This window comes from Platalea leucorodia (assembly GCF_965183815.1).
Source record: "Platalea leucorodia genome assembly, chromosome: 3".
Lineage (NCBI taxonomy): Eukaryota > Metazoa > Chordata > Aves > Pelecaniformes > Threskiornithidae > Platalea > Platalea leucorodia.
Genome location: NC_138825.1, coordinates 42,142,853 through 42,158,198, shown reverse-complemented (window position 1 = coordinate 42,158,198; position 15,346 = coordinate 42,142,853). Strand labels below are relative to the sequence as shown.

Genomic DNA, 15,346 nt, shown 5'->3' with positions numbered 1-15,346 from the left:
CGCAGATATCGCGTACATAAAATGTGGACATCATTAACTTATAAGGATTAGTAATACTTTAAAGGAACTAATTCAGAGTTAGGTTGTTGTTCCTGTTTTACAGGTAGATTTTAGCAACCTGACAGGGTTACCAAGAAAGAAGAAATGGCAAAGCCATGACAAGAACACAATTCTTCTGACTTCACAGTAGAACACACTGCCTCACATGGCAGTGTCAAAAAATGGTAAGCCTTTAAAATTTGCAAAATGTTATCAAGCATAAGGGGTCAGATTCAGTAAAGGGTTGTAGGAACTGAAAGTTGATCATCCGAGGTATAGCATAGAATCCAGAACCCCAAGCAAAATAAATAGCTTCCATATGCAGAGAATCTGTGATCATTACATGATCCAAAGTAATTAACATATTAATTACTGATACTTACAGCCTTTTTTTGTTAAACTATGACTGTTTACTCAATAGAATAACAGTAATGGTCACAGGTGCAAATCATAAAACTCCTTTCTCAAGCACCTTGTTTTTCAGGAAAATGTTTCCTTCTTAAAATTCACTGCAATGAACCATTCTTTGGAGACATTTTTTTACATCATTCCTTTCCAAAGAATGAATGAAGCTTGATTGTTTAGAATATTCCCACAAGAACTGGTATTTTCCCTTTCTTCAGTAGTCACTGCATTACTCATTCAAGGGATAGTTTTGGACTTAATTCTCTTTCAGCTAGAGGAAAAATAAATTCACTTTTCCACCACTCCAGTAAGATACCCGAGGGTTTCACTATTCAGTAAAGAATTTGACATGTGGCTGGTTAGAAAGACAACACAGATATAATACAAGGACTGGTGCTCTTGTAGGGCAAAAATTCTCTCAGATCTCAAGGCACTGGGTAGCATATCTAACAATTTTGATTAGTCAGTGAGTGCTCTGGGCTGCCACTCTCAAAAGAAAGTGATAGGTGCAACTTTGCTTTCTGAATAACCCCATCCAGCTTCTGTTTAAGTAGGCCTTGAGAACAAAAAACAGGAAGGTCCTTGGGGTACCTTGGTATAGAATTATTCTAACTTTAAGATCCTGACTGAACTTAGGTGCAAGTTAAATGCAGACCCTTTTCAAAACAGTAGCCATTTAAGACATATAGCTGAGCTTTGGCCAAGCATATGTTAAGAGCCAACACTTAATCTCTGGGCTCATTAGTTGCATGTTAGGAGAAAGAAACAGTAACTTGACTGGAAGTAAGACAAGTAAAGGGAGTTTGAATGGCTGTAAGAGATTAAGGGAGAGGCAATTGAACAGCTGAAAATAACTAACTCTTTCTTGCAATCTCAATCATAGTCATATATGCAATTAAAAAAAAATATTTCTGCAGGGTAATTGGGTTTCTAGGTTGGAAGTTCTGTTTCACTGAGTAGGCATTTTGAATACAATGAAGAGGACAACAAGTCATATATTCAAGAAATGGAGACAAATTTACTAAGGAAGCAAACATTCAATGTTACTCCCAAGAACTAACTGTCAAAAAGTGCTTTTCTAGTTCTTTTCGGATTGGAGTGGATGTCTTTGGCCTCTTTGTACTATGTGAATAATGATTCATAACTTAACATCCCTGGTAAAATGCTCTTCTTGCTACTGTAAAACAAGGCATCCCCACCTAGATTGAGATCCCTGGCCAAGCCTTGCAGCAGTAGCACATGCTAGGATATCATCAGGCTGGTCTCAGTTCTCCTGTCACAGAGCAAATATAAACGGAGAACTGGCTCTGTCATTCTTCACCAGATGATGTATGGATCCAAGGGAATCCACAATTGCAGCTGTTCCTAACTGTTAGTTGGTATGCGGCGTTTGGCAGAAAACTTGAAAATAATCCAAAGAGTAAGAAGATAACATGAAACTTAGAGATAACTGGTATAATCTTTCTTCCTCCTCACTCAGTACAAAAGTCTGAAAGATGTGATAAACTTGCAACAGCTAGTCTCAAAGGTGTATTCTTACTGGAGAAAGTGATCTCATATTGCTAAACCGGTGCCAGCTATAGCAGAATTGCACCCTGATGAAATCCTTGTCTGGCTCTGGAAGTGAGAAAGTTCATGCCTGTTCAATCACCAATTGCACGAGATACCATGAAATAATCTCACATACCAGATTACTAGTGATCCTGGTCTGTGACCTAGGGCGACTCAGCGAGTAGGATTCTGTGATGTAATGGGGTGTTGTGACATCAACAGTTCACTAGTATGTTTGCCAGCTTGAGATGCCAAGCCAGAGTCACCTCTTTTTTATTATGTAGTGCTTGGTATACCTGTCATGAAGCTGCATTTCCTATGAACTCATGTGGGAGTTTAAGATTTAAGGGGCAAAACAAGGCTTGGACCAGGCTGTAAGAAAAGCTCTCCCTCTTACCTTGTCCTCTGTTAATAAAGGATGTCTGAAAAGAAGGATTGTGATAAAGAGAGTTGCTCTGCTCTCGAAGTGCCGGATTTCAAGAATGCTTTGAAGCAGTTCCAGAAACTAGTTGAAAAAACAGTAACCCAGAAGACAAAGGAGAGATTAGGCTTGTATATTGAAGATGATGGTAAGAGATACTCTTTCTGATGGAAAACTGTAATTTTCATATGGAGAGGAGGTGTCATAGAGACAAGACTATAAGAAAGACTTCAAATTAATGTTCAAACTCTGACTTCTTGATTTTTACAGGAAATAGGCAGATTGTGCTATGATAGTGCTTTTATCCTCCTGTTAGGACTTCTGGTCAAATAATAATGCTATGGTGATTGCTCACAAAATATAATTGGCAGAGTTGCCACATATTCAAGTCAGCACGATGCGACGTTTCTAGTCATCTGTAAAAGCATGAACCCAATGAATTATGTAAATCCAGTTGCTTAATTGTAAATAATCAGGGCAAAGCTTTGCTTTTCTCAATGCAAGTGGCTATTGTTGCATGAAAGGATAAACTTTAACCCAGGACACCATTCAGGTTCAGATCAATAAAGCAGAATTGTGGCAGAGTAAGGAAAGAAAGAAGAGGTGAGAATTTTTCACCTATTCTTTTATCTACCTGTTTCCTGTCATGTATTGCAAATCAGGTGGTTTTGAAAAGACTGAACATGAAGACTGAATTTTTCTTGGTGTTGTTGCAAAATGCTTTAGTGAATACAGTTTGAGGAGCTGGAACTTGCATGCTATTGATATTGAAGGAGAAATAAAACAGGAGGAAGGGGGTATAAGGAAGGAAGCTGTACCATGCCAGTTTTTAACTCTGTGGCTATTGTTCCTCCCAAACAGATGTGATAGACTATGCTAAGTTCTATACAACCACACAGACACTTTTCGGTCCAGAAGTCAAGGATCATAATGTTAAGGCCTTTTTCAGGAAGATTAGTAACAACCTTGATGCAAGGACAGAATGGTGTGAGGTAAGGATTTCTAAACCTTTATTAAATATAAACAACTAATTGAAATCTTAAAAGGTAGCAGTATTAAGCTGTTGATTATGTGTTGTTCATAGGTCTGTTGTTCATGAGCAATATGGCATAATGGGGCACTTTCATGTTGTTATTTATCCTGGCTGCCATTCATTTCCTAAAAAAAATTATTTGGAAAACAGATATGCCTCTGAAGCTAGAAAATTAGATAAAATGTATTGTTTTGGTTGATCTAGACAAAAGCTAAATTGAAGGATTTGCTTAGAGTACTTGACTTGTTGCTATGTTATCCTATTTAAGAAGTGATGTTTAATTTTAACAAGTTGAGAAAGAAAGAGGCTCCATGTTCAGTTTGATAGTAAACAATTTAGAAATTTGCATGTGCCCATTTGTTGATTAAATGCAAATTTCCAGAGAAGACATTGGAAGATAGGAGGGTAAAATCTGTCTTTGGAATTTCTCTTGCCAAATTTGAGTGGTGATATCCATTCGGGTATGTGCCTTGAGAACTGAAGGAGTTTGTATTATTGTAAAATTCAGCTCTTTCTAGCTTGTGTTATTCTGTGTCCTATGCTATTATATCTTTAGTTTAGGTAAGAAAAATCCTATGCTCCTCATGACAAAACCTGAAATGTGAAGCTTGAGCATCAGAAGATAGTATTCCGTGTAAGTGGAAGTTGTAAATATGAAAATAATCACTAAAGGCATCCCTAACCTATTTCACTAGAGTGAGGACTAGTTCTTTCAGGCCATCATGTCAGTGAAAGATTAAGTATGGAAGACCTTTGCTGAGCCCTGCCTTTACCCCCCTTTTCATGTGGGTAAACAGGTGGGTATTTTGCAAATGACAAGGTTGTCTCTACAAGCTTTTTGCTAAGAGATTCCCTGTATTGGATTTTCTGCTGACTATCTCTGGCTAATTTCAGACTTCTAAATATATCATGCAAAACAGCTTAACACATGGGAGAGTCCATGCTGCTAATTCTAGCAAATTTTTAAGAGCAAGATTTGCTCATACCGTGCTGGTTACAAAATCAGTCAAGTAATTTCAGCAAGCAAGACTATTTTTTGTTCCAAATATGTATGATTTTTCTTATTCCACTCTTTCCAACTCTGAGAGGTATCTGTCCTTATAAAGGCATGCCATTGGAGGTCTGATAAGAAAGGTTAATTAGAATGAATTCAATAAAGCCTGGGTAGGTTACATTTTTATTTGTAGGTGAACTACTTTTCTTTCCTACCCCTATGTGTTTGGTACACCAGCTGAACTTGCAAATCAAAATTCTTATTAAACATTAATTATGTTACACTGGTTTATACGAGTTGAGGAAGTTGGCCCCTGTTCTCTCTGAACCAAGATCCTTGAGCCTATTATGTAGATACACATGAATACATGTTAAAGCATGACCTAACTGAATAAAAACGTTTTTCCTGCTTGTTTTGTGAAAGAGCACTGAGTAGTCTACAAGAACTGCTTATCCTCAAGCAAAGTTTGATATACTAGATTCCTGATAAGGCAGCATGGAGCCTGAGTATGTCCAGGTCTTCTCCTGAACTACTTCACTGATACGCATTGGCCTGAAGTTTCTTGACAAAATGCAAAATCTCTTATGACTACAGTATGCAATTTGTGCTCTGAGGATAAGTCTAAACCATCAGAAACGCTTCCTCTCTTCCTTTTCTTTCTGCTCTTTTCTCTCTTTCCTCTGCTTCCTCTCCTTCCTCTTCTCCTTTTCATAGGGATAAATCTACCCTTTACTTTAAACGTAAAGCATTAGAGGTATGGCAGCATTTTCGCAGAGACTTTTTTAATCAGAGAATTCTGTATGTATTATTTGAATCTGTAGATGGGTGAGATGTAATTCCTTTTTCTGTCTCTAATGGCGGTAAATAGCAAATCTTCATGTAAGAATGAGGTAACTATGAAATAGTAGATCTGGTTTATCCTTCTCGCTTCTGGCTGCATACAGCTTAAGGATTTTCTGTGGCAGAGTTGCAATTGCACTCTGTGTTTAGTATCCCTTGATGGACTTGTAATCTATCTGTTTGTAAATTACTTCTGAACCTACCTAAAAAGGATACTTCCGTAGCATCCACAATTTTACACATTTTGTGAAAAAGTACTTTGTTTTGTTTCTTTTAAACATGGTGCCCTTTTTTGTATGCGTTATGAGAAATTATGAACACTTGCTCTAGAAAAGTATCTTTTAGTAAGGTATTTCCCATGGATAGTGTTTCAAGCAATTGTTCTATAAAAAACGACTGATTTTTACATTGTTAGAGCCAATCTGTATCAAGAGCATCCATAATCATACGTTACTACAAGATTTTGTTTGTTTGTTTTCTACCTGAAGACAGAATTGTACAGATGGGTCATAACTTCCAGCACACCATAACTTTCCTGTGATAGCATAGGTGGCACTGCATATATGGCAAGTCCTTGCTGGACTTAAAGCCATAAGGCAAGGCATTAGCAAGTGGCATAAAGTACAAATTTATTAGCATGTTTCCATTTTATGTTACACTGGAACATCACATTATTATTTGAACCTTGAAGATACCCAACACCTGTTCTTTACAAGTTATCAACAATTTCTATCAAGTATTTTCTTAATATCATCCTAAAAACAGTGTATTCGGTCCTTTCAATTTAATAAGCTCCTATATGGGAACATTTCTGGTTAATACCTCTCTTAACATTGTTTTTACATATAATGTCACATTACTTACAAATTTTGCTTATGTCAGGCATTACAGACTTTCTTCAAGGAGGGCTAGGAGGAAATCTGTGAAATAGTCAGCTGTAGAGGGTATCAAACATCATGTAACTGCCTTCTAGTGAATTTGCCTACAAGCCCTCTTTATCAGATCAGATCAGAACTTTAGCCCACATTCAATTGCTCTATTATTAAAGTCAACTGGTAAGAGGTAAATTTGAAATCTTTTATCTTTGCATGTCTCCTGTTTGCATGTTACCCTTCTTCATTACTTCCCCTTTCAACATGAGAGCATACTTAAAGGTGAAGTCCTGGCTTTGCTCAGCATTTCTTTGAAACTCTCTAAAAATAGGGGAAGGGGGGGAAAGACATTTCTGGATTTGCTGGTACATGATATACAAGCTAAGTTCTTGAAATGGCTGGCCGCCATCAGACAGGCTGAAGTACTATGTCATTACAGCACTAGGCAAATTCTTGTACTATTCAAAATTCTGTACCTCATTTCAAACTTCTTACTGCTCTTTGTATGGGATTGGAGAGAGGTGACATAATCTCTTGTGTAGATGTGGCAAGCTAGACACATATCCTATACAGAGTAAAATATGCTCTATGGGTGTGAAACAGGGACCAGTTGAGAAAAGTACTTCTGAATTCATGGTGACTGTCAAACTGACAGTCCTTTGTTTAGGGAAGCAGAAGAGTAGCAAATTATGTTCAGGCTCATTAGTTTATAAGACAACTGAAGGAAGCTCTGTTTGTTTACTGGAGTGAGTATCTTTTACTCCAAAACCTTACTTGAGTTTCCGATGCAATCAGAGTAGTTACCTGGGTTACCTAATTACACCAGCAAGGACAATATGGGGTCTAATAAAAGAGGTGAAGTCCCTTTAGTTTCCTTATGAAATCTGTGTGGGATTTGCCTGGGATAAAATTCCCCAGAACCCTTTCTATGAGCATTCCTCAAATTTTACCAAGTGTGAGCTGACTGATGACAGCCTTTTAAAATGCCCTGTGTATAAACTTTCTTGAAAAAACCATACATTTCACGTAGAAGATGGATATCAGTGAGACTATATTGACTGCTGTAGGGTGTGAAGTACAAATATTTGTTATTTCTCTGTTCAGAAGACTCCTGATTAAAGTATTAATGTGCTTTTTTTTTTATTTTCTCTTGTGGGGAGAAATATTTAATGCAAAGTAACTGCAAATTCATCCGTGATGGAAGTGGCAATTCAGTTATGGAATAGACAAAGATCAGACTATTTGAATCAGCTTCAGTCTGACATTAATTTCTTTACCTTGACACAGCCTTATCGAGTACAGTTTGAAATATAATACTGCATTGAAAAGCTGCAGTGAGTTTTTCACTTTTTTGGGTTTTTTTTCTGTTTAGCGGGAAATCTGATGGTGATATATATTACAAGCTATCTATACACTATGGAACATAAATCTAAGCTTCTTTCAGGACAAAAAGGATAAGATTTGTTTTACAGGTAGGCTGGGTATAGAGAAAGAGGTGAAAAATGAATTAAGAAAACTACTGACTCCTGGAATTCTCCAGATTTAGCTTACACTGAAACAGAATAATTGTTGCATTGATCAGCTGATTGTTGTCTAAGCCCAATTTACATCAACCATAGCTTCAGCATCAGCTTTTGATCTACTGTAATTGTGGTAACATCCTATCTGTAATGATTGGACCGAAACAGATCTTTCGAGGCTTATTTGAATGGGTTCTAATAAAATAAAATGGGATTGATTTGTATCCTACATATTATGTGGTGGTGGTCTTTTTAAATTTTTTTACTCTGACAAACTCTACAGTTTCAAAATGGTCCAGGTTATCCTGGAGAGTTACTAATGTCAGGAATGAAGGCAGTGTTCTTTGTTCTTCTGACTATGCCACAGGCTTATAAGTGTAACTGCACTACAGCTCTGAAGTCTCCTCACCCATTTTTTCACTTATTGCCATTCAAAGATGTACACATTTACTTACTGGTGAGGATCACAGACTTTTTTTTTTTCTTCCACCCATATCTGTAGCTCTTCCTTTTTTAAATTTTTTTTTTTTAATTTTTAAGTTGACTGTAGTGAACACTTGACCAGCTTATGTCCCACTTGCTTTTCTCATCCTCCTTAGCCTTTTCATTCCTTTAAAGTGAAAGTTTACTTTTTTTTTTGGGGGGGGGGGGGGGGGGCGAGCGGGGGAGGGCAGAGCAAATCTGCTCCTTTACATGCTTGAAAACTCTATTGAAATGGTAATTAGCCTCTTAAGACTGGAAAGTATTCTGGGTATTCTAGTTGAGACCAGCTGTTGTTTGAGAGAGATGGTGAAAGAGACAGATATTCCTCCCTTACCTGATACATTCATTCTTATTATGTTCATTAGCCTACTAGTTATATTAGACGAATCACATTTATAAACTGCAACTTGTATATATCATTAATTACCCCCTGTGAACAATGATCTTGCTTCAGCTTCCTTTTTATCACTTAATTGTTCAAATGTATCATTGATAACAGTTACTTTCTGTAACATCCTAAATAACCATCATGGTTTCTGCTGTCTGTGCTCCAGTTTTCTAATGATTTTTTTATAAAAGGACTATATTTTATCCCTGTTCTTCTGAGTTCTCCTGCTACTTTTGGCACTGCTGAGCTTGCCCTCAGTCTTGAAAGTCAAGGAAGAGGGATACACGTCACTTTGTTCCTTTGATATTTCTCTTTTATCATCTCTGTCTCTCCCCTGCTGCCCTTTCCCAGAACTCTATCCCTGACCCTTTGTTATCTCTTCCTACTCTCACAGATCTATTTTTTTCCAAATTTACCTCTCCATATCTGGCTTCTCTTTAGCTTGACAAAATCTTCCAAATATATTTCCATGACCTAAAAGATCATGGCCTTGTATGAGTGTTCTTATTTCTTTGTCTTCCTGATGTTTCTCTTTTTCACGTACCTCCATGTTCAAGGGTTTCCTAAGTTTCCAGCAGTCTCCACAACAATATGCCTATACTCAAAGGACAATTTTTTATTAAAAAAAAATTAATTTTAAATCTTCTCTTTAGTTAAATTAGGATCTACCCTTAGTCATTTACTGGCTTCAAAATATAAAAGACCTATCCTAGAGAGTCTAACAGCTGTCATTTATCCATGACTTGGGAAACTGACCTCTGCATCTCTTTCCCGAATGCAGTTTGCACTTTGAAAGCTCTATTTTTTTAGTGGCATCTAACAACAACATCTGAAAGTTGTGTAAATTACATTTTGCTTCATGTTTTATGCTCTTTGTCGACCTCTGGTAGACATTATGGGGTGGGGCTTGTTGGGATCTCCTGTCTCCATGTTGGAGTCAGCAGAAGCCATTTATGCAGCTGTAAGGGATTTCTAAGATGCCCTTTCTTTGGGCAGTGTTCTGCCTGCTGGGCAGAAGCAAAAGATCAGATGTGGCACCACCTCATGTCTACAGGAAGTGTGACAGGACACACCTGGGTGTCTCACTGAGAACTTCCACCTCTGTTGGCTTTAGGGCAGCTACTGGCCTAGCCCAACCACTGCATCCAGCACCCTGTCAGGACTCAGGGGTGACCTGATACCAAGTCAGTCTATCATTAAAGAAAAAGTCCTCCCACCGAAATCTTTCTTAGTCCCCAGAAAGGTGAAGGGCCTCTTCTCCACTGCTTGGAAAATGGGAATATATACTTAAGAAAGTAAAACATCACTCCTATCTTCAATAAGGGTGAGAAAAACAATCCATGGAAGTACAGGACAACTAGCCTTGCCTCAATTCTTGGTGAAGGTGATGGAGCAACTAATTCTGGAAACCATTTCCAAACATGTGTATGACAAGAAGGTGATCAGGTGTAGTCAGCATGGATTTACAAAGGGGCAACCACAGAAATCACGCTTAACCAACCTGACAGGATTCTACAATGAGGTGACTAGCTTGGTGGGTAAGGGGAGAGCAATGGATGTTGTCTACCTTGACTTTAGTAATGTTTTTGAAAATGTCTCCCATAGCATACTCATAGACATGCTGACAAAATATGGGTTAAATAAGTGGGCAGTGAGGTGGAAAGAATATTGGCTGAACCCCTAAGTGATACAAAACCCAGCTGGAGGCAAGTCACTAGTGGTGTATGCCAGGCATCAGTACTGGAGCCAATACCATTTAACATCTTCATTAATGACCTGGACAATGGGAGAGAGTGTACCCTCAGCAAATTTGCATATACAAAACTGGGAGGAGTGGCTGATATGCCAGAGGGTTGTGCTGCTGCCAACAGAGGCCTGCCAACAGGCTGGAGAAATGGGGTGACAGGAACCTCATGAGGTTCAACAAGGGAAGTGCAAAGTCCTGCACCTGGGGATGAATAATCCCATGCACCAGTACACATTGGTGACAGACCAGTTGAGAAGCAGCTCTGCACAAAAGACCCTTGGTCCTTTGAACATGAGCCAGCAATGTGTCCTTGTAGCAAAGAAGGCCAACAGCACCCTGGGCTGGCTTAAGAAAACAGTTGCCAGCAGATCAAATGTGGTGATCCTCTCTATTCAGGACTTGAGACCACACCTGGGGTATAGTGTCCAGGTCTGGACTCCCCAGTACAAGAGAGATATGGAGCTACTGGAGCGAGTCCAGTGAAGGGCTATGAAGATGATTAAGTGGCTGGAGCACCACTCATATGAGGAAAGGCTGGGACAGCTGAGACTTTTTAGTCTGGAGAAGGGAAGATTCTTAACATTGTGTGTAAATACCTAATGTGGGGGGGAATGAAGAAGAGAAAGACAGACTCTCCTCCATAGTGCCCACTGACAGGACAAGAGGCAATGGGCACAAATTGAAACACATGAAATTTAATTTGAACACAAGAAAACACTTTTTTACCATGAAGGTGATCAAACACTGGAACAGGTGAGTTTGTGGAGTCTCCATCCTTAGGGATATTCAAAACCCAACTGGACAGAGTCCTGGGCAACTTGGTGTAGCTGACCCCCTTGGAAAGGGGGGTTAGACTAAATGATCCCAAGAGGTCCTTTTCAACCTCATGACTTTGTGATGCTGCGATTCTGTAACACTGTCTTTACACATATTATAGGTGGAGACCTGCTACAAGAATATTAACTGATGATAGTGGAAAAAGTACATCTTTAATTTTGGGGGGAAACACTCCATTATAATGTTCTAGACACACTGATTGTTTCAGAACCTTTCTATTTAATACTAAACAATTGGGGGATTCAGATGGAACTTAAAACAGTGAGAATCAACTGTGAAAATGCCATAATATGAAAAACAGTCCACATGTATGAATTATTAGCACACCGGAGATTGTGAAGATTATGTTATTATAACTTTGCAGAAGGAGCATACACCTGGAATTTAGGATATTAAATCCTGTCTCCTGTTTGGATACAGGATGGAAAGACAAGGTGATATTACAAGAAACTAGAAAGAGGAATGTAAGGGGCTATAATAGACAGGCGATGTACTGACTGATGTTGTATGATAGATAATAATTGCGTGCATGGTATGGAGGGAGCTGTGTAGTGAAAGATGGGGAGTAATGTTGTGTAAGAATATTTGTTTTTAAAGATGTACATCTGAATCTCTCAAAGAAGAAAAACATGAGTTCTTGTTGTATACCATGAAAAATGTTGAACCAGAAAAACATGCAAAGTCTTGTCTTGCATCCAAAGGGGCATTGCTTTTAGAATTCGTGGAAGAAAGTGAGTATATATAATGTTCATAATATGAGAAAGAAGATTAAAAAATATCTGTACAGCTGAGTGGAGCTGAACTAATTTCCTGAGGAAATGACTAATCTACTCTTGGGTATGGAGCTTGAGGTTTGGAGAGCATTTCAGCTGAAGCATTGTCACAACCTGGAACAGAAATGAGCTACTTACCTGAATATCCTGTCTGGGGATCTCCATCATGATCAGTACAAATGGAACATTGCCAGGCTTAGGGACATGGCTGAAAAATAATTTTAAAAATTGACTTTATATTCCATTTTTTCCAGGCAAATGGGAATCAACATATCTTTATGGAAAAGCTCTTCTTCTGTGTAGGCTAAACATTATGCTACTTTGAATCTCTCAGTTTATAAATACAGAGAAATCTGTTTTGTCTGCCTTTTACTGTTTTTTCTTCTAGCTGAGGTCTAGCTGAGGAAGCACAAGTAGGTAAAACTGGAAACTGAAGGAAATTGAAGATGACTTTGCAAACAATCGTTAAAAGGCAAAGCTGTATTAACAGCTTTATCAATTAGACGGTTTTTATTCTTAGAAGCCCTGTGTATGCTGGCTTCTTTCCAAACACTGAAGAAAGACTATGCCTGAGTAGCAGATCTCAGCAATATAAAGTCATACTGACAGCTAATCGTTAAGGCAAATAACACTAGGAAACTTACTAAAATAATATTAAATGGTAATATAAATATTTGTAATATAATTTGTAATATAAATATAAATATAAATATAAATATAAATATAAATATAAATATAAATATAAATATAAATATAAAACTAAGTCAGATAAATATTTGACTCTCTCTATATAAACATATATTCCAGAAGTAGGTTTGTTATAAATTGCTTGGTTTTTTCTATTTTGTTTTGTTTAGATTTTTGGCTATTTCATAGGAGAAAGTGATGCCATGTCTTCCCAGATGAAAGAAGAAAACATGGTTTTCCTTGTATCTGAAAAAAAGCAGATTACTCATGCAGGTGACATACTTAATCTTGTATCCAAAACTATTTTTTTAATGCTGTGTGTTGCACACTTTATTGAAAGTACAGTAATAAGAGCTCATGTCTGTTTTTGCTTATTATTCATGCTTCTTCTTCTTCTGTGTTCCAGAATATATGGTTTTTTACTAAAGTCTTTGTGTCTGAACACTCCACTGCTGTCTTGCCCAGTTCTCCATTTTCCTAAATTGTTTTGAAATTATGAATTTGTCTTACTCAGGCTATTTATTTATGCAGTTATTCTTTGCTTTTCTGTATTTTTTAAATAATGTAGAAAGAACTAGCACATCCATAATGCATTAATGATATTTAAAAATGCAACATGATTTTTTAAATCAAGTATAGGATAATCTATGATATAATGCATTACTGCCTTGGAGTTGGTACAAATATGCATTTCAGGAAGACAAAAAATAGTCTTGATATTATGGTTCTATTTGTTTAGATTTTCTGTGTCTGTAAGATAAAGAGTAATATTTTGTCATTGACAGTTGTCAAGAGACAAGATGTGATAAAGGGTATAGTGAAAGTGCCCCATCTGGATTTCACAGTAACATCCTCTCAGAAAGGAGTGCTAACTATTTTTAACAACCAGGTAATTCTGACTCAAACAAACTTTTTTATTATTCCATTAGGCAGTATATATGGGAACCAAGTGAAGTGTGATCTAGCATGCAAACTTACCCATAAAAAAGAGCTAGATATCTTTTTTATTAAAGTTAACTTTTTCTATGTTTTTAAGTACAGTAGGAAATATACATTGTTATTTTCAATTATAAACCTACTGAATAGTCCACAGAAGTTGATAGAAAGTAGAGATGGCTAATAAAACACATTCTTAACAGAAGTTAGTTTAATAGAAAATAATCTGTGTTTCTTTTTAGAAAAAGCTTCCCTTAATACAAAATATGCTATTGGAATTAACTTTTGCATATACAGTAGAAACCAGAGAACTAACTACTTTCTACAGCTATTGAGAATATCTAGAATGGACAGAAACATTTATCAGTTGTTTGCAAAGAAGACTTATTCAATACAGCAACATCTAGAAGCTTGAAAGTCAAATTTTCTGACAGTCTGCATGACACTGCTTCACAGTTACTCCCCTCATCAACAAAGCATAAGGAGATCTGTACCATTTGAAGTAGAACTTCAGGCTCAAGATGCTGTTAAAGTAGAATTTGTAAATGAGTCTCCTAGATGATTATATTACTATTTAGAGGTATGCACTTCTAGATGCTATGAGGTACATCACACATCTATGCTCATCAGCGCTTTACATTTGTACAGTTTTAATACGACCAGTTTATTAAAAAAAATGTTTCAGACAATGCAGTAAAGCTTTAAAGCAGCACTAATGCTTTCTAGGGGGTTCAGCTAATTACTGCATAATGCTTATGACAGGAGCACGTAAAGCAAGAAAGGACTCCTGTGGATGATTAAACAACAAAGCAATACTGCAGCTTTGGTAAATACTGAAATAATTTATTTGAAAGCCTAGTTCTCTCTCCTCCAGAGCATTATCCCTCTTACGTACCTACAAAAAATAATTTCACAAAGTATGATGTTAAAAATAGCTCTCTTCCCCACCCCCCACCTCCCCATGCTGTTTTCAAGTTCAATTGCTGCCTCCTCATAGACTGGACTGATGTCACTCTGACATCAGTGAGTGCAGCATAAATGATTTTACACCCAGCTGCTTAACACAGTGAATTAGGGACCTGAAATCTCACTTATAAAACTACGTTCTGAAAATGACTAAGGCATTACGACAGCAGTCGTTTACTAATGATATGATCTCTGATCTCAGTTGATCTGAGCAAATGAATTCTGACTTCATTAGAATTGTTCTGATAAATCTTGATACAAGGAAAACTCTAGTTCTTTAGCATTGCAGTCATTTGAGACCTGTTGCTAGAATGTCACTTCACATCACAAAGGCGAATATAGAGTTGGCAACTTTTGCATCATTCTTCTTCTCTCAGAGACCAAGGATTTAAAGAGACCTGTCTTAAAATCTCAGCTAGTGAGTTGTTTTGTCCAGTTTGTCTTTGCGACATATTGGTAAGGGAATATGAAGATGCTTGCCCTGAAGATGCTGCTTGGTGGGACTTGTGCTCTTGGTGGAGGGGCCAAAATAAGAGTTCATGAGCAGTGCATTGACAAATAGACAGAGAGGTTTATTTCTGTATAATTGTTGCATTTTTAAAGTGCAGGTTATTAAACATATGGTGTTCTTGGATGCACATATATCCCACAGAACTCAATGTGTTCCATGTACATGAATGAATAATATTTTGTCTGATATAATTAACGTATCTAATATAATACAGAATTTAACTGTGCCACTTCTGGGGCATTTGACTAGGAAGAAACATACATGTGGGGGAAGAGACAGGGCCATATTCTACACATTCACCCTGGTGTAAATTGATGTCCAGTGCAACCAAGCTTTCCACAAT

General features: G+C 37.4%; 1 protein-coding gene across 1 annotated transcript in view; it reads left to right on the top strand.

Annotated features, from left to right (window-relative positions):
• Positions 1 to 2,413: 2,413 nt before the first annotated feature.
• Positions 2,414 to 15,346, top strand: part of WDR64 (WD repeat domain 64) — a gene marked incomplete at both ends in the record, with an annotated part of 82,399 nt that continues 69,466 nt past the window's right edge. Inside the window, 4 exons of the mRNA XM_082305459.1 lie at positions 2,414 to 2,564; positions 3,278 to 3,408; positions 12,761 to 12,863; positions 13,376 to 13,479. Of these exons, the coding sequence (XP_082161585.1) occupies positions 2,414 to 2,564; positions 3,278 to 3,408; positions 12,761 to 12,863; positions 13,376 to 13,479 (489 nt within the window). The remainder of the gene's footprint in view (positions 2,565 to 3,277; positions 3,409 to 12,760; positions 12,864 to 13,375; positions 13,480 to 15,346) is intronic.